This window comes from Pseudoliparis swirei, chromosome 3 (genome assembly GCF_029220125.1).
Source record: "Pseudoliparis swirei isolate HS2019 ecotype Mariana Trench chromosome 3, NWPU_hadal_v1, whole genome shotgun sequence".
Lineage (NCBI taxonomy): Eukaryota > Metazoa > Chordata > Actinopteri > Perciformes > Liparidae > Pseudoliparis > Pseudoliparis swirei.
Window position 1 is genome coordinate 16,949,953 of NC_079390.1, and position 24,849 is coordinate 16,974,801.

A 24,849-nucleotide genomic window follows, 5' to 3' on the forward strand; every position below is an offset into this window, starting at 1 on the left:
TCCATCGTGGAATATGCCTACTATGAACTATTCATACACTCTGTCATATTCATTGAATGTATTTTAACTCTAAATCTGTCCTTCTGTACACATTACATCTATTGCATCTGTCCATCCTAGGAGAGGGATCCTCCTCTGTTGCTCTCCTCCAGGTTTCTTCCCTTTTTTTCCCCCTGAAGGGTTATTTGGGAGTTTTTCCTGGTCCGATGTGAGGTTTTGGGGCAGGGATGTCTATGTGTACAGATTGTAAAGCACTCCGAGACAAATTTGTAATTTGTGAAATTGGGCTATACAAATAAACTGAATTGAATTGAATCTTCAGATATTCACACAGTAATACAGACTACAGAGTTTTTAACATACTGCAGGTCCAGGAGGAGAGCTCTGTTGAAACTAATCACCTTCAGGCAAGCAAAGGCTCCCATTCAAGTACAATGTGGAGCTCTTCTCTCCCACTCTGATTAACCCGACGATAACGCTGACTTTTTCCTAATCTCCTAATCTCCTAATCCATCATTCATGGATTTTTTAAAATGTCATTCTCTGTCCCTTTCACTCTATTAGCTTGGCTCAAGCACTACATAGGGCGAGAAACTGTCTGATGGAGGCAAACCAGAAAGCTATCACATAAAAGACATACACACAGAGGTACACACGAGCGTACATGTATTTGTCATTAATTATCCCTGATAATCTATGACAACATAGTAAAACAGTTGTCATAATATAAACTGTCTTCTTAAGATAAATTATAATTGTCAACAGGTTCTGGTACAGAGGATGTTATATGTGTGCAGATTGTAATGGCATCTGAGGCAGATGATTTGTGATTCTGGGTTATACAAAATAAATTTAATTTAATTTAATCAAACTTTCTCTCTGTCCTTGAGAAACTGCAGGAACCGCTCACCTGATTTTCAAGAACAAAAACTGCTCCAGTATCTGCTATATAGCATCTGACATCGCTTGCTTATGTGTAAAGAATACACACAGGCTGACTTTTGTGATCAAATCAAAATGCAACCTCAGCTGATCCGTGGCCGAGACCGTTCAGGCTTGCTGCATTCTCCACCACTCAACAAGACACTCCTCTAATTTGGAATTCCACTCGAGTATGAAGCAGTCGTACCTTCCATGATCCCTCCCGTAAATTATCAAAACTGAAATCCCTCTCTTCCACTCCCACTTTTTTCTTACCCTACGTCTCTCCTCGTCTCTCTCCCCTCACCACAGAATGCTCAAAGCTGTTCAACGGAACTGCATTTCCTCGGTGGGAATACTGATGGGAGGCAGCAGCACTCACTTGGTCCATAATAAATGTGTATTTGTGGTGGAATACATGTGCTAGAGAGGAGGCAGATGACCACTGTGAACATGCTGCTTTTAAAAAGCCCTTTTTCCAAAATATATTTATAACAGTGTGTGTTCGTGTTCAGGGAATACAAATAAAGAGCAACACGAGGAGAGACATTTTTGCAGGAGTGTGTGTTTAACTATGAATGAAAGTAAGTATGTGTTGTTCTTAAAGCACACAGTTGTGCACATGCTGTCATAGTCTGACAAGTATTTTAAGAGTAATTATGATAGAGAGCTCAGTCATCTTTCACCATAGAATTGCTCTGACAGCAGCTGAATCGTGAATCTCATATCGACTACTGTACCAGACTTCCTTGAACGCCTTGGGCTGTTGGACTGTGCACTATCCAACATGTCTGTCACCTGTGTGCAGGCCAGATTAGCATTCAATACTCTCAGCGGGTTTTCCCATCCTATTCCTTTACATTCAGCACATAACAGTACCGGGGACAACACACCACAGCCTACACTCACATTCATGTGTGTAGAATGCATGTGGTATTGGAGGACAGTTTCACACAGAGCATTAAAATGTAAAGGCAGTAGTAGTGACCCTTACCGTTGTTGCCTTGTCCTTCTGCAGCACTTTAGACTTGTCCATGATCTGAACTGAAGACGGCTTCTCTGCAAACACAATAGGGGACAGTCATGTCTAAGAATCACAGAGATTGGCTCAGGGAGTATTTTCATGAAGTTGTTTGGATGTCCTTCATACTATCAATAACTTCTAAATGTATCTACAGTACAGAGGGGCACAGTGAGTATAAACATGTAACTGCCAACACCTGGCTTGTAGAAAGCCTGGTTCATCTAAATATTTACTGGAGCTGCATTATTAATATTCAAGCTGGAGGACATGATTTCTTGTCCTCTGTAAACTACCACCTAATTCTCTCTTGAAGGTCTATTGATCCCTCTGAGGCAAATTTGTAATTTGTGATATTGGGCTATACAAAATAAACTGAATTGAAATTGAATCCTTTTTTACACTTGGGTTTGCAAAGCCAAGCTTTGCAGGTGATACATGGTCAGAAAAATCTCCTTATTGGCGTAAAACTGTCTCTTGGCGGGGTTTCAGTTTTGAGCTCATGGAGATGATGAATAAGTGATAGACTCTAGGCGTTGATGTAGCTCAGGTAACCGGGGTCGTGCGCTGGCCAGTGGTTCAGTCTCCACAGGTGCACTGTACAGATAAATGATGATTTTCATGGTGGGGAATCTTCTTTTTTTTCATCTGGCAGAATTCAGTTCGGATTCATGCAGATTCATGCAGTGTTGGAGTGTAACAGAAATATCACAGGTTGGAAAGACTGGCATCGTGACTTTAAAGTAAAAGCTCACTGAACTGAAACGAAGCCCTTAGATGGGACCAAGCCCAACAGGAAGTCTGAGATGAAAGTTAACTTCACATGAAATCATCAATGAAGGTCTAGGATTGACATTGCTGTAGTGTTTTGTCGGAGCTTACTGTAAACAAGGACAGAGACGGGGTACTCCGAGAGTTCGGAGCCTGACACCACCATGCAGGTGAAGGTCTTTTGGTCTTTGAGCGAGGCCTTGGTGATATGCAGGCTGAATTTGTCGTCGATGCTGACCCTCATGGCATAATCGTCCGTGGCCTGAATCGTGGTTAGGTCATTTGGTGGTTTGGCCTGTTTGATCAACAGATCACCAACAGTGCCATCATCTTTCTCCTGAAGAGGCAGAGAAGACAGACCGGTTCAGTCATGTGGTAAATCTGAGTATCACAGTTCTTCAATTAGCTTAGCATACATTACCCAACATGTAACTATTGTATTTCAGCAAACCTCCAAAGAACATCAAACTATTATTTAATTGAAAGCTGTAACTCCATGGAAAACAAACGCTAGTTCGGGGGCACTACCAAGTCATATTGTCTCTTCTATAATTAGCAGCTTCAGCATCACAGATCATAATTGATCTAATTGTTTCTGTTTATTTACACTGCAGATTATGATGATCCATATTTAACCAACATCTTTAATATGACACGGAAACCATGTTTTAATAGAAAGAAAAAAGGAATGTACACTTTTATTGATCCCAAAGTGTGGAAATTCTTCTCTGCATTCGACCCATCCTTATTTATTAAGGAGCGATGAAGCGCCCGGGGAGCAACTCGGGGTTCAGTGTCTTGCTCAAGGACACTTCAATATACAACTATGGAGAGAGCGGCGATCGAAACGGGTACCTTGACTACCACTCTCCCCATGAGCTACAGCCAACCTAATTATAATTTAAAATTTTTTTTAAAGGGTAACAAGCTTTTAAAGCTCGGCTCATGCTAAAAATCTAAATCTAAATTAGGCGACAATGTAATACTGAAACTCATGTATTCTCCTCAGAAAGCTCCTTTGGCACAAAACACATTATTTAACCCTTGTGTTGCCTTCGGGTCATTTTGACCCGAATCAATATTACACCCTCCCCCCGCCTTTGGGTCATTTTGACCCGATTCAATGTTTCACCCTCCTGTTACCTTTATATTTACTAACATATTTTACCCTTTGGGTTCAATTTGACGCCAGCAATTAAAACCTCCAGAAAATTATTAGAATTAATATTGTTTTCCAAGTTTAAGTGTGAGGCACTTTATGTTTGTTTGTTGACTACCGAAAGAACACCGACATTAAACATTGAATGGGGTCAAATTAATCCTAAAGCGGGGGGAGGGTGTAATATTGATTCGGGTCAAAATGACCCGAAGGCAACACAAGGGTTAAAGAATAAATACAAATCTGGCATTAATAAAAGAGAATTTTATTTTCACTTTGGAATTATTGATCAATATACAACAACAATTTAATAACGATCTCCCGGATGAGCTCACTATTTTCAGGTAAACATCTACATTATTTTGAGAAGAGCGAGCACATCAGTAAGTGTAAGAGGAACATTAGAGGTAACACTTTAAATGTCCAGCAGTGTCTCACCACAGAGAGAGGGCCGACATTGAAAAAAGTTAAAAGCTGTTAGTTTATCTTGAGGAAAAAAATGAATTTACTCTTGGTTATGTACATAACTGTTGGATGTGACAGTATATTGTAGTCCTGGTTGGTGGTATGTAAAAGTATACAATTGTTGTTTGTGATAATGGGTGACCCTCTTTTTATAGGTTTTCATTGGTTTGTCGCACTAAATGTGTTCCCATAATATTTTATATTTAATCGTGTCTATTTTGTTTTACAATGATTGTGACTTAAACTCTAAAAAAATGACACGGATGTATTTGCAGACATGTTTAGTTATTCTAATTCCGTTGGGTTTATTTCAGTATTTATCACGGGAGAAAACATTTAAAAATGCTTAATCTATAATTAGAACATGTGCAGAAAAGTCTTCTTCTAGTTCTTCCAGGAAAAGACAATGCTTTTGTCACTCAGTTTTGATGAAATAGACAAAGTGTTGTCATGTACACTAAAGAAAAGCCAAATGTATCATATGGGCTTCCTTTTCCTCTTCTTCCACGTCATTGAAGGTCTTTGGAATATGTGCGTTCAGTAACCCTCATACACGTCAAAAGATATTAAAAAGACAAATTAAACTGATTGAAAAAGATCTGTGAAACTGTCACAGTATCTACTTACATATTTCCACTTGACGAACATCAGATCCTCTGGTGTCGTAGCTCCACTGTTGCATGGGACAACAATGATATCTCCATACAAGGCAGTCATACCTTCTGTAGCCGACACTGCAAGAAAAAGGGGACACACTGTTACTATCATCAAATACATTCTGTACCATTACCTTTGCTATGGCAATGTACATGTACTTGCTGTGGCCGGTAGCTCCCATGACTTTGGCTCCATTTTTATCTCTATCGTTTTTCTCGTGTTTATCACTAATGGCATATGAAAGAACACATTGATCAACATCTGAAAAGGAAGTGTGTGCATCAAGTCCAGTGGTCTTTGAGACGATCACCGCCCACGGCCGACCAAACAACCAGACCTGCTGGACCAAACTAAGCTAACACAGCTAGGACCAGGCTACTCCACTACCCAGCATGCTGCTGGCTGTCTGATGTTCTGTTGCAGAAAAATAAGACGGACAGTGCAGCGGTGACTGTTCAGTTTTATTTGTATAGCCCAATTTCACAAATTACAAATTTGTCTCGGAGTGCTTTACAATCTATGACAATAGGAGGTGGATTCTGTGTTTACATTGTGAGACTTGGTGCTCAAACATATTTAGAATTTTTAATATGAAGGACATGTCGGCCATATTATCTGCCCGGAGAATTTGTTGCTGCGGTTTACATTCAGAACAGAATAAGTCTAGCGTCTAATTAAATATGGGGCCTGTATCCCTGTGAGATTTGACATGGCAGCTCCACCCAAGTAGAAATATCTAGAAATGGAGAGGTGTGAACAAAGTGAATAATGCTACTCAGAACTACTTTGTCACTCCAAATGTCACAACGCCACCATTTCAAGCTCGATGAGGTCGAGCTTAGTGCTCCATGTGCAACGCAAGGAAATGGGGTTTCCTCTATCCACAGAAATGAGGGAGCACTGAGGTGGAGTAGTTGCTATGGCGGCACAGCCCAGTCATGTGCAACGTGGAAGAGGAACGCAGAAAAAAGGGTGGAGAGAAGATGGATGAATGGATGGAGGTCAGGGCAGAGTGGAGTGACACCAAGGTCTCCACGCTCCAACTCTTTCTCTTTGAGCTAAACAGGCAGAACAAGAAGCAGCTCAGATTCTGGTCATTCAAGAGCAGCTGCTAACTGAAGTGGTTTGGCCCAGGCAATGCTCCTCTCTTCTGACTTTCTGATTTCTTTACTGATATCTAATCTCTAAAAACAGCGAGAAAGAGTCCCTGTATCACTTTCTCTTCAAAGTTGATACAATAAGTCTTTTTTCGAATATAACCCAATTGTTTACCCATTTATCAGTGAATACATTAGACACATTCATCAATCATGCTACTTAAAATCTGCCAGCCATTGTGAGAAAGTGAGCATATGATTTTCTTTATTGTATTTCAAATTGTACTATATTCTTTCCTCCTATATGATGCAATAAGTAATGTCAGTTATGATTGGTTATGTGTATTCAGAGAGCAGCCGGCGAAAAACGTCTAATGAAATACATCTGCTGTAAGACTTCCAAAAACACAAAGAATCATTATTTGTTTTTCTTCAAGGAGATCATGCTTTCAAATGAAAGCACCCACAAACACAACATGCAACACTAGTCAGGGTTTAATGAATGGTACTGTGAAAAAACTGCATGTTTTCTCTGGTAATGCAAGAAACAAGTCACATGGTAATTCAGAGGAGTCCGCTAAATGTATTACCGGTTACTTTGAACACACAACAACAGTTATGGAGAAGTCAACACACTGTTGGTGTATTCCAGCTGGATGGACAACTATGATAACCAGTTTTCCTGAAAACTTCATAGGACAAAGAACTAAATTGGTTTGTTCACCAAATCAATTTCCTGTTACTGCATTTCACATTCATACAAAGGTGATAGTTGCAGTGGCTTACAGAAAATAGAAGGGAGAAGCAATGTTAAAATTGTCAAAATCCTGTTAGCTACAAAGCGTGCATACAAAGACGTTATGCATTTTTATCACCAAATAGTATAACTAGTAAATATAGCTGGGTAGTAACATTTTCCAAACTTGCAGCACCTCTAAGATAAGTGTGCCGTGTATTTGAAGCTGCCAGGATTGTGCAGGGGACGAATGACAAGCTGGATAGGAAATACATCTTCAAAAGCAAAAGACTTTACGGTGTAACTTTGAGTTTCCAAGAGAAAACTGGACCTGAAACAGTCTGAGTTCATCACTGATGCCTCCATATGACCTACGTAAGTGAACAAGCCCATCAGAGGGAAGATTGTTGATTTGTGCTCATCAACGGTGCCACCGAGTTCCACTGAAATCAGAACTAATATTGCAGGTTCTCCAGAAACTCAGTTCAGCTCAGACCCCAGAGGAGATTCCTCCCGGCGGCAACCAGCCCCCAGTTCTGGAGCAGAGCTTCGCCCGACTGCTCCAGAACGGGGATTGCGCAGCGCAGACTGTTAGACGTTGCAGTAAAAGGCACTCTGGTGCGTTTGTCCAGAGGGACCGCCAAAATCAACTCAAAATGGTAGTTCTTTCTGGTAGCTTTAAGAAAAATAATGAACGACCGACCGATACAAACACAAACACCTATAGTTGGTGCTTTTGCCAACCTAAAACAAGTTGGAAAAGTTAACATTTAAAGACGCTCGACAATTAAAATGCAGTATAAGAATTCTTTAACAAATTTGATAATCAAACCAGTTTTCTGCTTTAGACAAAAAACTAGTACAAGTTTTCAATGACTTTATTGGAATACATAGTTCTATCTGCAAATAATAACTAACATTTGGCAAAAAATAGCTTATAGTGGCTGCAATTAACCCGTTTTGCACTGAACATCTTTTCAAGATAACAATAAAGTGCAACCTGTAAAAAACAAAGATAAAACTAGTTAGAACATTTGACAATAAAGACTTTTACACTGCATGTCTTTTCAAAACAACAATAATGTGCAAAACAAAACGAGTGCATATATGTGCGAGTCATCACGTTTTAGCATTATTATACGCTGCAATGAGCAACTGCCATCCACTTCCCATCCATCTTTTATACACCCGACCACTGTAGAGTCATCAGAGAACTTCTGCAGCTGGCATGACCCTGAGTTGTACTGGAAGTCAGTGGTGTACAGGGTGAACAGGAAGAGAGACAGAACAGTTCCCTGTGGGCCTCCAACTTCACTGACCACCGTTTCAGACAGCACACGGCCCAGTCGGACAAACTGTCCAGTGAGGTAGTCAGTCAGTGCGTTTACATGATGGTATAATTCGAATCTTGCTTTAGTCGGACTATGCTATCTTTTGGGGGATCTGCTGTTATCCCAATATATATGGCAGTGAGTAATTCGAATCATTGGCCGAAAGCATGTCATATCCGATACGATAGGCGGCGCTGTTTTCATTACAACTCGTGGTGACAGCCATTTCCGCTTGACCTCTTCACCACTACCAACAACAACATTTCGAGAAAGATGACGAACAGAGAGCAAGGTGAAGCTACATCCCTCTACTATTCTTCCATGGTGTTAATAGGAGTACAGCGAATGCAAATGGCGCTATTGGCTGAGTTGATAACGGAGAGAAGACGCCGTCGCCGAAGGTACATGGAGAATTTAATTTATCGTCTCTTTCGACTTCCGGGTCACGACATGGGAGGGAGGGAGGGAGGAGGGCGGTGGCGGGATCTCGAGCATGCGCAAAGACGCAAAGTCCAGTTCCTAATCGAATTCACCGTTATATGCCGCGAGAGTCGAATTATCAACTGGATCGGACCGAGCTATCCAGGGGTGTTAATCGGATCGAAGTCGGACCGCACATAGTCCGACAAAGGTGTTTACATGAAACGGATAATTCGATTTCAGTCCGACTAAGCCAAGAATTCGATTGCATGTAAACAAACTGAGTGATCAGGAGACGGTGGACACCTTGACCCCCACCCCCCGCAGCTTCTCAATCAGCAGCAGTGATTGGATGGTGTTGAAGGCACTGGATAAGTCAAAGAGAATGATTCTCACACAGCCACCAACTCCATACAGGTGTGACTGAGCTTGTTGCAGCAGGTACATGATGACGTCGTCCACTCACAGAAAAGGCCGGTCTGCAAATTGCAGAGGATCCAGTGAGGATTTCACCTACGGTCGAAGGTGGGCCAAGACCAGCCTCTCCAGCACCTTCATCACATTGGATGTGAGGGCAACTGGTCGGAGTTCCTTGAGGACAGATGGAGTTGATTTCTTTGGAACAGGGACCAGACACGATGTCTTCCACAGCACCGGGACTTCCTCCTGTCTCAGGCTCAGGTTAGAGGTGCTGCAGGACATCAGACAGCTGGATAGTGCAGATCTTCTGGACCCTGGGGTTGATGCAGCTGATCCTGCAGCTTTGCCTTGGTGGAGTCTCCCAGCTGTCTTCTCACCTGGTCAGTCGTCACAGAGAGGAGGAGGAGGGAGGGGGTAGAAGAACCCTTTGTGCAGCTCACCAGGGGGGAGCAGAGGGCAGAGGGGGAGGTGTTTGTGAGGTGTGGTGTGTGTGGGAGATAGATGAGGGCTGTAAACTAAACCTATTGAAGAGACGGTTTCGCTTGTCTTCCCTCTCCAGTGAACCTCCTTGTTGTCCCCCTCCAACCTTGAAGCCAGTTATCCGCTTCATTACGGTCCTCACCTCCCTTACATTGTTCTGCTGGAATTTGGCCTCCTTGCACTCCCTGAGCTTCACCTTCAGGTCGTACTGGACTCTGAGCTCATCCCTGTCCCCAGACCTGAAAGCTGCTTTCTTCTTATTAAGAAGTGTTTTCACGCCACTGGTGATCCATGTTTATTGTTCGGGAAGCAGCGTACAGTCCGGGTTGGTATGGTGGTATGTACACAGAAGTGTTTGTATTCTGTGATGCAGTCCGTCATGCTGTGGATGTCCTCCCCATGTTGTCCACACAGCACATCCCAGTCTTTTGACTCAAAGCAGTCCTGCAGGGCGTCATTAGCCCCCCGAAACCACCTCCTAACAGTCTTGGTGGTCACAGGTAGCCTCCTCTTGCCACTCTGTAAGCGAGATATATATATATATATATATATATGGTAGCCTATGGCAGGAAAGTAGCCTATGACAGGAAAGTAGCCTATGACACAAAGGGCTCTAATGGCCACTAGAATGTAGTGTGTTCATGAACCGGACAACAGAAATATTGAACGAAAGAAGAGCAGGAGAGATGATGGCGAAAAACTGAAATTCACAGAATATTCCACAAAGATGTTGGAGCTGCATGGAAGGCGGAACATGGTCGTTATCTAATATGGGATGTTAGGATAGAAGTGTCATGCACAGCATCAATAAAGACTTTGTAGCGGTAGATTCACTTCACTGCTGAGCCCTACAATACAGTGGAAGAAATAAGCAGCTGGCACTTACTGCAGTCACACATGCTGGCCCTCACCTGGAAAAGATGTAGCCACGCAGCTCCTCCTCCCAAAAATCTAAAAATTAAAGCTGTAATCTTATTTCGGGAGATGTAATTGAAAACAAGCCAGTGTTCCGGGGCCAGGAAGTGTAAGTGAGCAGATGGTAATTAGCTCCAGCATGATCCATGGATCAGATTAAGGCCAGTCCCCTGCACTGTGTCAGTTAGGGGATACATTTGATCCTGCAGTTTACATTTTAATCTGATCTTTTCTGGCAAATGTATGGCTAATTTGGAATGTAGACCACTTTCTTTTCCTGCATAATAAATCCTCCTTTAAGCATTACCACTTTCAACTACTTGTGGTAATTCAAATGTATTCCCAGTCCTAAAAAGACACAGTGTTGAATAATGATGAAATGGTCTGCAAGAGAGGGTGAGATGAATTATCTTTACCAAGGTCAAACAGCCTGCATTTGGAATAAATACATCAGGGGAAAGAAATCTGACTTTAACAGCAATAAAGAACCTAATCTTTCATACAAACCTAAGATCCTAGTCTTCATTCTTGATTGCCTTTCTTTTCCCTCAGGGACGCTAGAATACAACTTGAGGGATTAGGGATAACTCTCAGAGGTAACCGATGGATTCGATGTCAGCACTTAAAGAGGACAGTCCTGCACCATCTGCAGGGTTTCCTGTGTAAAAGTACACCACTGGAGGCCTGCAACCAAGCTGTTGGGGTCAACGTTAGTGATGGATCAAGTTGCTGGCACTTAACAGATCATTTGTTGCCAGCATAAACGTCAATCAAGAGGCCATATGTCCATCAATGTGTATGTCAATATCTCGCAGCAGCACCATCTGTATCAGTCTGAGATTAAGTCTGAGACACTTGTTTTTAGTTTGGATTTAAGTGTCAATCTGTAGCCTGACATTACCAGCCATTATTATATTATAACACCTCATATGATGTATCAAAAGGTCCATTTTGATTGGCTGGCAGACAGACATTGTTTTCTCTTATGGTTTGTCTCACTGCAACAAATTCACGTTCACAGTTCTTTTCATGCACGAGTTTGTAGTTCCCTGTATGGTGAACCCTTTTGTGGGAATGAGTGTGTGATTGTGGAGAGTGATGATGTGAAGGTCATGTAACGTTCCATATCTTCACCTCCAGCACTAAGACCTCCTGCATCATTTAGCTTAAGACTATGAGTCTTTTAGCAGACTTCACTCAGGGCAAGCTGATGTAAATGTGTTTTACAATAAATAATACAAACTGCAGTACAATATAAATGCTACCCACAATGTAATATAATGTGAAATATGTCATACTTGATTATTTTTACCGTGGGTTTGTGCTCATTCGGATTCTCTCATAAACACAAAAATACATCTTCAGTTCATAGCCAAGGGAACATCATCTACTTTTAGCACAGGCTGTCACTGTGACATAATTGTGTTGTTTTTAAAGTTATGTTCATGGAAATAACAGAGGGATAACTTTTTTTTGGTGGACTATTCCTTTGAGTCGTTTCTGAGCGGGACCAGTGTCTTGGAACCTGTGCCAGTAACCACACAACGCTTCAAAACCCAGTCAGGTTAATCACAGCTTTTGTTAGAGATCTAAAATGCGTGCAGGAGGTTTGAACACATGTGAGGGAGTCTCAGATGTCTCTGACTGCTACAAAAACCATGATATCCTCAAAAACAGAAGATGTTTTCAAGTGGAAGATGAACTGGAACCGTTATATTAGTTGCTATTATTAATAATTTTGCAGAGATTCGTTCGTTCAGCGTGAATACACATGGTATTAGCACATCTCTGTGTTGCTGCTTGTGGAACAAGAGAACTACAACGGCTCTCCAACAGTGGATGGAGGGGGGGTGGGGGGGACTAATGAAATTAGACTAGCAGGATGTGGCAGAGGCTGATTCTAGTGTCTGCCTGCAGGGTTAGACTCACTTAGGTTTGTTCAGTGGCCCAAAAAGCATCCCCCTACTCTTCCATCGGCCCCTACATGTCTCACAACATCTTTCTCTATCTACACACAGCATTTGCTGCATTCCAGCATAGGAGGAGCTGCTTGCTGGTTTAGGCACGTCTTCTCTGAAACCCTGACAGATGAAGAGTTTAATCACGATCACTGCGTACTGAGACATGTTCATTGAAAAATTAAAGCAAATTCATCTTTATTTGCCTGCTGTTGACAGTATAATAAAGCCTGAGTAGCCTATGCTTAGCAGCTGCTCAAAAGGAGGCAAAGAGAGTCTTTGTTTACATTTGCATTATTCTAATCTGCCCCAGCACTGTCAAAACAGAGAAATCCATCGGGTTCATTCTGGCAAGACAGCTCAGGTTTTATGACGTGCAGGAGAAAAAAACAGTCAGGATCGCTTCCTGTTGCCAGCTGGATCTGAAGACGAAGGACAAGGCCAGTGACTTGTGGTGTGGAGGTCAGAACAGGCTTGGTGAGTCCCAGTGGATTCCTCTTGCAGAGTTTAAATTACTACCTGCTCCCACCAGCATGCCTTGAAACAGAGGGCCATTGTTTAGTGCATTCCAGCCTGCTCTGTCTTTTTCATGCATACATATGCATACTACATTTTGCAAATAATGCCACATACCTCCTTAAAATGCACTCATAGAGCAGCCCTGTGCTAATTCAGTCCCACACTTTTTAACGTGTCGTAGCCTCTCTGCTATCTATATTAAGATGTGTCTACGTAACCGACCTGTGCATGGACCGTATTCTGCAGGTGCTGTATTGGCATGTCTCTGGGAGAGATCCCTGACTTTCACCAGTCATGAATGGCATCCTCCCTTTGTATCACTCCCTTCATCACATTGCTGAGCAGAGCCGCTCTTACTGTCTGCTCGTTATGGATCATTAAAGATTGTGCTAGAAAGCACTTAGCCTGTCAGCTAAGTGCACCGGACCCACCCACAACATACACGCACACATGCACAGTACTTTCAAGTCGGTGAGAATTTGAGGACAAGGCTCCTTCATCGGTCTGACCACAATAAGCTTCTGGTGGCAAGGGACAATATTTCTCGGGTTCCGGTGTAGCCGCTTTGTATTTCTTTTGTAGATCGTTGTTAACAGGCCGATTAGCATACCAAGCTCATTAAAAAAAAACAATAAAAGCTAAATCATCGTCACACGAGAGTTGATGGGTTTCCTTTTGGTCATGTAGTACTCCACAATATGCGGCTGAATCATCAGTAATTTTCTCTAAATCAAATGAATATATTGAGAGTAAGCATGGCACCACTTCACCAGACTGATTTTATCTTGGCTGCAATTCGACTCAGTGGATTGAGGCCTGCTGTTGCCATTATCTGTCTGTTAGACATCTCTGTATGAACCCTGATGCATTCATGAGGCTCAATGGTTAGATCATTTGACCAGACCAGGCACGTGCACAGACATTTTGGGGGGCAGGTGCTCAAACCCCCCAAAAAGGGCACCCATCGGCAACATGATTTATCTATTGATCACTGTAACTTGAAGTGAGCAAGTAACTGGTTGCTAGGAAACACCTGAAACACATTGTGTCGTGAGACATGAGAGCTGAACGAATGACATATTACAATTTGTTTTTATTTACAAAACAACAGGAGCGAAAAAATGCCATATAATAAACAACTTACTAACCTCGATTGCTCGGCTGAAAAGAATAAAAGCAAGAAAAGACAACACTTGTAATAACTACTTACTAACCCAGAGTGAGGCCATGCCGGGAAATATCAGATTGAGGCTTTCTAACGTTTTTACGGAAGTCTTATATTTCCCGGCATGACCTCACTCTCGGTTAGGAAGTAGTTATTAGAGTGTTGTTTTTTCTTGCGTTTACTCTTTTCACCCTCTGCAATTACTCATACAAGATTGTGTGGATGGGATACATGATCTTTGTAAAACTGGAACAAACTAAATAAAGAGAAACATACCACGTAAAACAATGTAGCACAAGGGTAGTGTGACCCAGAAAGCTAGCATTATAGTTTAGTTGCTATTTTCTAGCTGTGAATTCTTGTGACATTTATAAAATGAATTAATAAATGTAACATACTTTCGAAGGAGGGAGGGTGCGGTGCGGCGGGGGCTTGTGAGCGCCGCGGAGCAGGTCGAGGCAAAATTCTCACAATAACTCAAATAAATGCCCCGACAGATATCCAAACACATTTGGCGGGAATTGATGACAGAGAGAGTAAGTTTTATTCTTAAATACTGATAAGGAAGAAAAAATGGTCTCCAGCAGAAAGGGCCCTTTTCTCATCCAGGGCAAAAGGGCAGGTGCTTGAGCACCACTAGAGGTCTATCTGTGCACGTGCCTGGACCAGACCATATGGTAAATTTCTTATTCTCCACTTTGAGCCATCGCTAACTAAAATGTGAGCATCAATATAAAAAAATCCGATCCACCAGATTACAACACTAATGAGTAATTTGAAGAGCATTGAGATGTCGATTAGGAGCCTGTTAGAAGCACAGATGTATCTTTGTCCACTAATAAGGAAAACATCAGAGAATCTAATTTGCTTCAGTGTCATCCCATTCGTAAGGCCTTAAGTTTTGTCTTGCTTTTAAATGAGGCTGTGATTGTGATGATGATGATGATCATTAACAACAGGGTCCTTATCGTGTGACAATGATACTTCTAACCATTAGTAGCAAAGCCCTGACCATGCAAACTGAAGTGAGTCTTGGTTCATAATAGATGAGTTGATTTAATCAACATATCTGTCAAACCGTATTTCTCCACAAAGAAGCACACAAAAGCAACACTTTGATTCTAGTGTTCACCAGAGATGTGGATAAATCTGATGTGAGATCCTTGGACAGGGATGTCGTATGTGTACAGATTGTAAAGCCCTTTGAGTCAAATTTGTAATTTGTGATATTTGGTAATACAAAATAACCTGAATTTAATTTAATTTAATAAAGATTCTTGAAAATAAGTCATTCAGCATGAAAATAACATTTAAAAAATATGACGCATTCCATAAATACATCTTAGTTGACTAAGACAAGCACAACCGATTGGTGGACTTATCGACAACAAGGGGGCACAATCCACTTTGATACCTCTTCTTTCCACCCACACAGCAGTGGAAAAACACATTGTATTAAGAGAGAAAGGCAATGGGAGAGAAAGAGAGAGAGAGGGTGACACTGACAAGCATCAGTTTACATTGTGTCACACCTTGTATGGGTAGATTGCCAGATGGCTCACTTATCAAATGGCCATGAGAATCCAACCCAGAAACTGTGTTCCCAATGAAGGCTTCTACAACAAATACAAATATATACAGAAGCTTTAGCTTCAGATACACATAAAGTAAGGAGATGGTGGTAAAAAACGAGACTTGTGGCATCGATTTCTTTTACTTTCTACATTCTACATTCATACATAAGAGGGTTTGGCTCTTATATCCATTCCCACACGGTTCCTTCTGCACGTACATGCACTTCATCAGGCCACTGACTTCAGCTTCTGTGAAGGATTCTCCCAAAGCTGCAGGTGTTACAGCACAGTCCTATCATTATCCGGCTGCCTCTGACCCTCCCTCCGGCTTCAGTCCACCCTTCCCTTTGCTCTCTCCTTTCTGTTTCAAACAGAGTCTAACAGCCTGAATGAGTGCCTTGATCCAGCTCTAATTCTCCGCCATACCTTCAGAGAATTTTACAGTTGAGAGCAAATTGATTGACAGTTCATAATCCCCCTTATTTTGCGCACACACACACGCACATACACACACACACACACACACACACACTATACGCACATGCACACACACTATACACACACCTTGTCCTCACCACATTAATCAAAAGTCCTGCACAAAGCAAAATGTATTTTCTTTAGTATGAGCTTTGGAGCAGCTGGAGGGGAAGAGAGAGATAAGGCAGCACTCTTTGTGAGTGCTTTGCCTTCGGTACTGAAAAGTAGACCTGACTCACACTGAATTAGCACTCTCCCAGGGCAACCTAGATAACACACATATTAGGGCATGAATACACACTTCATGGAAGTGGTCTCGGGAGGTCTCCTTATCTCAACAAAGTCCTTGAAATTTAAAATGTGCTTCTCGTCCCAATGAAGCACAGTTGTGGAGTTTCAGACATGACAGACTTATTTCATGTATGTTCTATGGTGTACTCTATGCTGCAAAACCACTTTGCCTTCTGGGATAAGTCAAGTTGAAAGTTGAAATTAAAAGTTGACGAACAATACAACACTGTTCACAATTGTCAATATGTCTTAACTATTATTATTACACCCAAACTACAGCACAGCTGAGATACAGCAAGCCATCAATAAAGGCAAATAAAGCTCTTTTGTTCCTCATGAGGAAAGGGACAGGAATGCCAGGGAGGACACGGCCTTGACTTGATGCTACATTCAGGCCGAGCACTCCTCTGCTACAAATCATCCCAACCCAGCATACCATGATTATAAGCATGGCACAACAAGGCTGGACACCAGAGATGTTTTGAGTGTTTTCATTCCTTCATTATTTGTATACTATTATTATAATTATACTATTGACTAAGACCAGATTCCCTAGTGGTCGCCAACCCGTCGATCGCGATCGACCAGTCGATCTCGGAAACGTTCCCTGTCGATCTCCAAAATGAAATGAAAATAAAATCAGAAGCACATTGTTCCTCGTTTTCGAACATTTTCTGAAGTTTCTTCTGAAACGTTTTCTTCCTGACTGGAAGATCGACGTCAGAAAAGATCTCCGCCTGATTTTAATGAACGCCTGAAAACGGGTTCTCTGACAGCCGTGTTGTCAGCTGTGCTCCCTGGGAGAGGGGAGCGTACCACTACAGGTGAGGCGCAGGGGAAATGCAGAAATACCTTTATTGATAACTTTACATATTACACAAGTTCAAAGTACAAGGACATACAACTACGTCATCAATAAATAAATGTTGTCATGCCTGTACCTTAGTGTAAATGTTTACGTAACGGCATTAACAAATTACGCCTGCGCATGCGCAACTGCCGAGATTCTTGGCGACTTGCCAGGTACTACCTCCGTGACTTGGGCTGTTCTGCTGTTGTCCTTCAAAACAAAAGCTCAACATTGAGCTTTTTTTCTTGTCTGATGGAGCAATCTGGTTTACTTGAAAGTGATTGCAATTGTATTTGTTCTATTATTTGAAAAATCTCAGATGCAGGAGTCACAAATGGTGATTCTCATATTTATTATTATTATAATTATTTAAATCTGAGGATGTCTGTAGAGCTGATGTGAACGTATTCACCAATGGGCTGACTTCAGAACCAGTCCCAGATGAGAAAACGTTCATGAATACCACATTTGCCCCGAAAAACTCGTCAGTGAAGTAAAAGAATCACCAAATCAAAGACCAGGAGCTGGATTACTGACAGCAGCTCACAGACGGCCTCAGACTGTCTGTCTGTGCTTATGAACTAACTACAAGCTCACAGACAGAGTTCAGTCACATGCATCACACTGACTGGAGTCACATGACTTGATGGCATTGTGATGAGAGCTGAACTTACATGAGTTGCACTGACTGATCATGTTGTCAGTGTCGTGTTGTAATGTAAACAAATACAACATTTATATTGGTAGTTCATCCAGCTGCTCATTGAAATGTGTTTGTTCTTGTTCATATTGTGTGCGATGAACAAATATCTTACTTTTTATATCGCACTTAAATTCTGTGTTCCTGGTCTCATCAATTTGAAAGCTGGACCAAAGTGTTTTGATTTCATTCAATTAGAATTAGGCCAAATAAAAAGCCTCAAGTCATAAGTCCAGTCTGGACTGTCGTTTCCTCTCAACGCCTCAATAGGTAGATCTTGCCGGTCATGAAGGCGGAGGTCAGGGATCTTGGGCTCAAAAAGGTTGGTGACCACTGCCCTAATACTACTACTGCCAAAAGACTCCTGGCACAAGACATGGGTGAGCTTGATCACAGAGAGAAGGTTTTAAAAACTATATTTTCAAATCTTCACCCGTTTTCAGATTTCCATCTAACTGTCAATATTGATATTAACTTAATCTGACTGTCTTCAGGCTCTGTGATTTGATTCATTTGTGGAACCGTTGTGAGGAAAGCTTGACTTTGTCATTACATATCATTCTGAACGACTTTATTTTCTCCCTGAAGTGTTCTTCACCATTCTGCCTGAGCTGAGAAAGTGTTGTGTAGTTCATCGGTAAATGCAGAACATTGGCTATGCATATACTGTATGGAAGAATGTGAATGTACACACACACACACACACACACACACGTGGCTGTGAGCAGAACATCGTCTTTTCTCTGTATGTGTCTACAGGAGTCCACACAGATAGAAGAAGTCATGAAGGTCAAACAAACTCTTCCTATTACCACTAAAGTGGCTCTGTAGGGGGGAGGGGCCTGAGGGGGTCGGTTCTTTATATTTCAATCATGACTGAGAGAAAGAGAGATCGATTAAGGGGCCAGAACAAAAGGCGAAGGGATTAAAAACTAATTGACCCAAGAACAAATGGTAGGATGAAAACGATGAGACTCCTGAGAAGTAGACCATCATTAGAAAATAGCACAAACAGAACCCTGTAATCACTACCTGCAACCTTTAGATACAACGTGTCAAGTGACTTTAAGATCTGGCATTTAAAAGCTTTTGAGCATATTGGTGATGTTAAATATTGGAACGCCCTGCCACATATTTGTGATACGAGATGCCAGATGGCTGATTCTTGAAATCTTCAACTTCACTCAAAAGGGAACATTTAGGTTGCAAACTCAGGTCAAATAACAAATGACTGATTCTGCAAGTTAAGCAAAAAAATGTAGATGAAAATTGTGTCGAGTGAATTATAATCAGCTGATTCACATTTAAGTTCTGCTCCAACTGGCTTTTCATTATATTATTCTGGTCATATGTCAGCATTTATTGTTCAGCTTTTTTCTGAAACAAATTAGATGTGGAAGTGATTCTGTTGGTGCAGATGTTCGTGTGCTTTACGTTACTCACAGTGGTGTTGATGATATGAGCATGTCAGCGGCCGCAGCTTTGCGCATAAGAACGGCAGACTTCTTTTGCAACCGGAAGGAAAAAGACCTGCTCTCATTTTTAGATTATTTTGAGTTGAGAAACTCAGCTTCTACTTTTCCTTCGGCCTCTCTCACATTACTGCTTATACCTCCTCATCTGCTGCAACCTGGCCTCTGTGTCTATTCCTCATATAAAGGGACAGTAGGAGAAGGAGATGGAAAGACAAGTAGCCTCTAGAACGGAGGCCAATTCATCCTCTATGGAAAAGTGCCCTCTGCTGCTTCAGCAGGCTACAGAGGAACCAGCATGTCTGGTCATCAACGTTATGCTCGTCAGCGGAGGTGACCCGTCTTCCGTTTAAAATATAAACCTAATTTGCCAAAAAACAATGAGGGCTGTGAGAATGTGTGTCCTCCTGAGCTCAGGAGTCAGAGTACAGCAATTAAGAGGGGACAAAGTTGTTGGCCTTCAGCAGATACCCTGTCATTATGCCAGTTAGCGTGCATGATTTAAATGTGCCTACTCAGCCAACCCGGTCTCTCTCCCACTGCATCAGCTACCTTGGTCAGTGCTCTGACACCAACGGAGCCACAGTGTCTGAATGCAACCCACTAGGCTGTCAACCAGCACCTATGTAAAGACCCGATCTAACAAGAGGGGAGGTGGGTGGGTCAAACAAACAGAGGAAGAGGCAGCTGTTTGTGTTCCATGCATGAGTACATGTTGACATGTTGCCACGTAAGTCGATAGTCAGTCAAAGTTAACAAAAAGCCTAGTTCACACTGACAACTTTAGCCCTACACGCCGACTAAATACCCAGAAGACAGGCAAATCCACGTTGTCTTGGAGCACGCACATCGGCACTCGAGCGCCATGTGTGAACTGTTCAAGGACACAAGCTGAGAGGCTCACAGTTGGATCTCAGACGCATTCCAGACCTCTAGCAGGCTAAATATCTGTTCCTGTCAGAATGTCTGTCAGGGAGCTACAGCCAATGACATCGTGGGTTGAGGAGAAGCCTGGCGTAGGAGTCACCTGTGTGCTATGTGTTGGGTTTGCAATACAGACCAAAGTTGTTGTTGCACCTTGGGGGATGGACGCTTGCAAAAGTACACATAACACAGTGACTGATCTACATAGGGGAACAGTGGAGATGTGTAAAAAAGATAAAAGGCTATTATGTGAACACGTGTCAGGAGGACTACATCCGTGTCACTTCTTGTGTGTTTTTGTGACTAAATATTGTTTGGAGACCAGACATACGCATAAGGGATTCCTCTGAAAGAGCCACAACCTCAAGATTCTCGAGAGCAAGTTGTATCTGAACAGTACTGCTATCTGACCACTTTAATAGAGGTGTTGTGTACACGGCATACGTGATTTCTTGTCTAATACCTAAATTAATGTGAAGATGAAGCTTATTTGATGGGCCGAGCGTATATTCACAGGATGGGTAATGTCGAGCTTAGAAGCACTGCCCAAGCAGCGGAAACACTGTGAAGAGAACGTGTTGACTCAGCGGAAGTCCTCTACCAGAAACACAGAGGGAGTCAACTCCCCGTGGTTTTCAGAGTGGATATTAATGGACACGGCCTGTCAAGTGATGCTGTCCAGCAAATGGTTAAAAAGGGTCCATCAGCAACTAAATGCGCCGGAGCTCAAAGCTAGGCTGATATGGAGGAAAGAGACACTGAACAGAGCTGTGAAGGGAAGCTTTATCCTGACCAGGTCTGTGGATATTATCTAGAAAAGATTAATCCAATCTAGCCCATCAAGCCGTGGACTCAGGTCTATCTCAGCCTTATCTGGGAACTATGTAGATATCAAAAGGATTATCTATAAAATATCATGGAGAGACTTCAGAAGCCAATGAGTGTTGTTGCCAGAAATGGCTAAAGTACCTTTGGGTTTAATTAAACCTTTGGCTCATCTATAATGGACTGTAATACTGATAACATGAATCACCCTCTGGTTTTCACTAGTGTATCATTTATATGCTTTCATGGCAGAACCTTTGACATAGAAAGAAGATGATGTAGAATGGTTTATTGTTGAGTGTTCCAGGTGTTAAACAGGTCAAACTTGTATGAGGCCCCACTCAGAGTTCATCCTCTTTGCTTTGCCCCCTCCCCTTTGCCTCGCTCTCCCTGCTCTTCCTCCACAAGTGTCAACAAGCAGCAGTCAGAGGCCTTATCGCACGTCTTCGAATTCACATGCCGGAAACAATGCTCACTCGTGCACTATTAGTTACAACTGAAGTGTCAAGTATAGGAGAATTTACCTTTGTGTCTTTTTAAATCGGTCCCATTTCACAATTCTTTATTATCTCAAATAATAATAATTACATTTGTAACAAAAATAAAATATTTTTTTTTCAGGTTTGAAAGAGTCAAGATAGAGAAGTGATCAAACAATACACAAACATTATAATAACAGAAACACAGTATAAGTAAACTGTAGTTTTTCATGATAGTTAACTTTGTTCTTCAGCTCTCATCCACTTTAACCTAATTATCCAGGCATGTGTATGTAACAAACCCATGTCTAAAATGGGACAAAGGCCAAACAATGGGGCCTTTAGCTGCAGGGGCTTGAGTCATATGACATGTTAGATGTGACACAGCGGTGAGTGGAATCATAATGATTGGAATGTAGCAGCCTGTGTTTTTCAGGTTTGTTGGTATGTGAGTAAAGGATGACACAATGCCAAGAAAATCAACTGCTGCACTGACAATAATTTGTTCTGCTGAATAGATGTATCCTCAAGGTAATGGCACCAATTTATACAATGCCAACAGCCCATTATCCATAATCTCCTCTGAGACGTTGAAAGATGATGGGTGATTTCAGGACTCAACTGATAATAACAGTTTGTTTCAAGCAGACGTGACTTCCTAATAAGGATTTATTGGTTTCCACAAGGAACAATCTGACAGACTGGAGTCTAAACAGCCCACTGAGCCGATGTGCAGGTGGATACTTAGCCCCTCCCATCAGTGTAAATGGATCTGTACTGTTATAGCATTTTGGATTTAATTATTTTTTTTAAACGCTTTTCTAGTCTTTCGACCACTCAAAAGCACTTTAACACTTCATAACATCATTCACCCATTCATATACTGATGAGAGGGGCTAAGGTTTTACCTGCACATCAGCAGTAACTCATGGTGTATGAATGGGCGCTTACACACTACATGATATAATTATGTCATGTCGTGTGAAAGCGCTTTGAGTGATCGAAAGACTAGAAAAGCGTTTTTTAAAGAATTAAATCCAAAATGATTTCTCGTCAAAAGGTGAAACAAAATGGCACACAACTGTTTGGGAAATTTAAACAAATGCTTGCTGGGTAGCATAACTCTCTGTTAACAGCTGGGAGAGGCTCCACTGAACATTGAAGAACAGAAAAGAGATGGTGGGTGAAGAGAGAGAAACTGGAGATGCACCACAGGAACTTGTGTTCCAAGAGAAAAGCTGCGTCTCATCAGCACAGAACGTGTTGGGATACAGAGAGTGTGATTACAGGAGTCAGTGAAGCCAAAGGGTTCGACATTACTCGAAGAGCCATTTGATAGGAAGAGTAAGAAAGTGGTTAGCAGTTTGCACTATAATAATTGTTTACATTCTGTAACCGATTTGATTTCTTCAAATGCATCATAATTGTGTGGAGCCACGCAAACCTCCGTACATGATGACATGTTTTTTTCAAAATAGATGTACTCCTGTCCTGACAGTACAACAGGCCACCATAAACTATATGATGTCATGCAAGAGAAACTAAATACTGTGATGAACTATGAAAGACTGTGCTTACATAATCATCATCCCACTGTAACTTTGGCTTACAATCCTCCCTCCTTTAGAGTTCTCACTGACAGACTCATTCTCATGGTTTAGTGGATGAAAATACAGAAAATAAACTTGGGGTCTACTCCCTTTCTATGTCTTCCAAAAACAAGTTGGAATTTTGCCCTCAAGCACTCAACCAGTTGTCTTTATATGTTCAGCTCCCGAAGAACTCTGCTAGTTTGAACTTGACCAACATTCTCTCGGTAAAAAGAACAGACTGTTCTACTCAGTATGACCAGTTCATGTGCAAAGTGACTCCTCATAATTTCTTCAGGTTGTCTCATAAAATGCAGGCATAATTTATCTTTGGACTGAGTTTTGATTTGGAGCAAATTTGTATTCAAATAAAACTAAGAAGTAATGTGATCTCCTCTTTTGTGAGTACACGCGCTGCAGCATTCTGGATTAACTAAAGAGATTTAAGAGATTTATTAGAGCAGCTTAATAAGGAATTGCAGTAAACTAACAAATGGCATAAACCACAGATTTGTGCTATAGCTGTGTGGGGAGCCTGATAAATGAAGGACGTGGTACCTTTTCTCTCACAGCCTTCTTATATTTGGGTGGCCACAGCAGAAAACTGTACTATCAATTTTAGTATCAGACAACTCTGAGACCGTGTGTGTTCCATGTCACGCTCTACGAGGAGAAGGGAGATAGGGATCGTTCCAGAAGTATCCCTTGAAACAGAAATGCCACCCTGCTTTCTTATCAGTGGTAAAAATGCTCGTAAAAAACCTTGGAGCAGCTTTAAGCAATGGTGTTGAAAGATACTGTACATAGTCATTAAAACAAATGTCAGAAAGATTGACTCACGAGCCCCTGTTGTCACACACTGCTGTTGAGTTAAGAGTGTTGTCTCAAAGAGGTCCAGGATAAAATACCTGAGTGCTGAGACTATACTGAGAGACAGCTTGGTGGTGGTGAATGTTATCACCGACTGGTCCATGTGGAGATCACCCTGGTACAATAAGGCCAAAAGAGGCAGAGCTTTCAGTTGTTCTTATCCAGTCCTGAAGTTAAAATTAGACCTTATACCCCTGGCCTCAGAGCAAAGGACAGCAGGCCAGGACCAGAGAGAGAGAGAGAGGGAGAGAGAGAGACACAGACCGTGTTTACATGCATTCGAATAACTGGCTTAGTCGGACTGAAATCGAATTATCCGTTTCATGTAAACACCTTTGTTCGACTATGTACGGTCCGACTACGATCCGATTAACACCCCTGGATAACTCGATCCGATCCGGTTGATAATTCGACTATCGCGGCATGTAACGGTGAATTGGATTAGGAACTGGACTTTGCGTCTTTGCGCATGCTTGAGATCCCGCCGCCCTCCTCCCTCCCTCCCTCCCATGTCGCGACCCGGAAGTCGAAAGTGACGATAAGTTGTCACTGCCGGGAGCCTGGCCGGCAGAAAACAAACAAACAACGCTATGGAGAACACAAGAGCCACCACACATTTCTGGACCGAAGAGCAGACAGAATTTATGCTTAATGTATTGAAGGAGTTGAACATACTAAAGTTCATGGTTCTTTCTCGAAATGTTGATGTTGTTGTTGTTGGTTGTTGTTGGTAGTGGTGAAGAGGTCAAGCGGAAATGGCTGT

At 42.0% G+C, this 24,849-nt stretch overlaps 1 protein-coding gene across 1 annotated transcript in view; it reads right to left on the bottom strand.

Moving 5' to 3' along the window:
- The window catches only part of alcama (activated leukocyte cell adhesion molecule a), a 65,540-nt gene that overhangs the window by 22,882 nt on the left and 17,809 nt on the right, over nt 1-24,849 (bottom strand). Inside the window, exons 2-4 of the mRNA XM_056411668.1 lie at nt 4,965-5,071; nt 2,825-3,050; nt 1,916-1,980 (exon numbers count right to left, since the gene is read on the bottom strand). Coding sequence (XP_056267643.1) covers nt 1,916-1,980; nt 2,825-3,050; nt 4,965-5,071 — 398 coding nt within the window. The remainder of the gene's footprint in view (nt 1-1,915; nt 1,981-2,824; nt 3,051-4,964; nt 5,072-24,849) is intronic.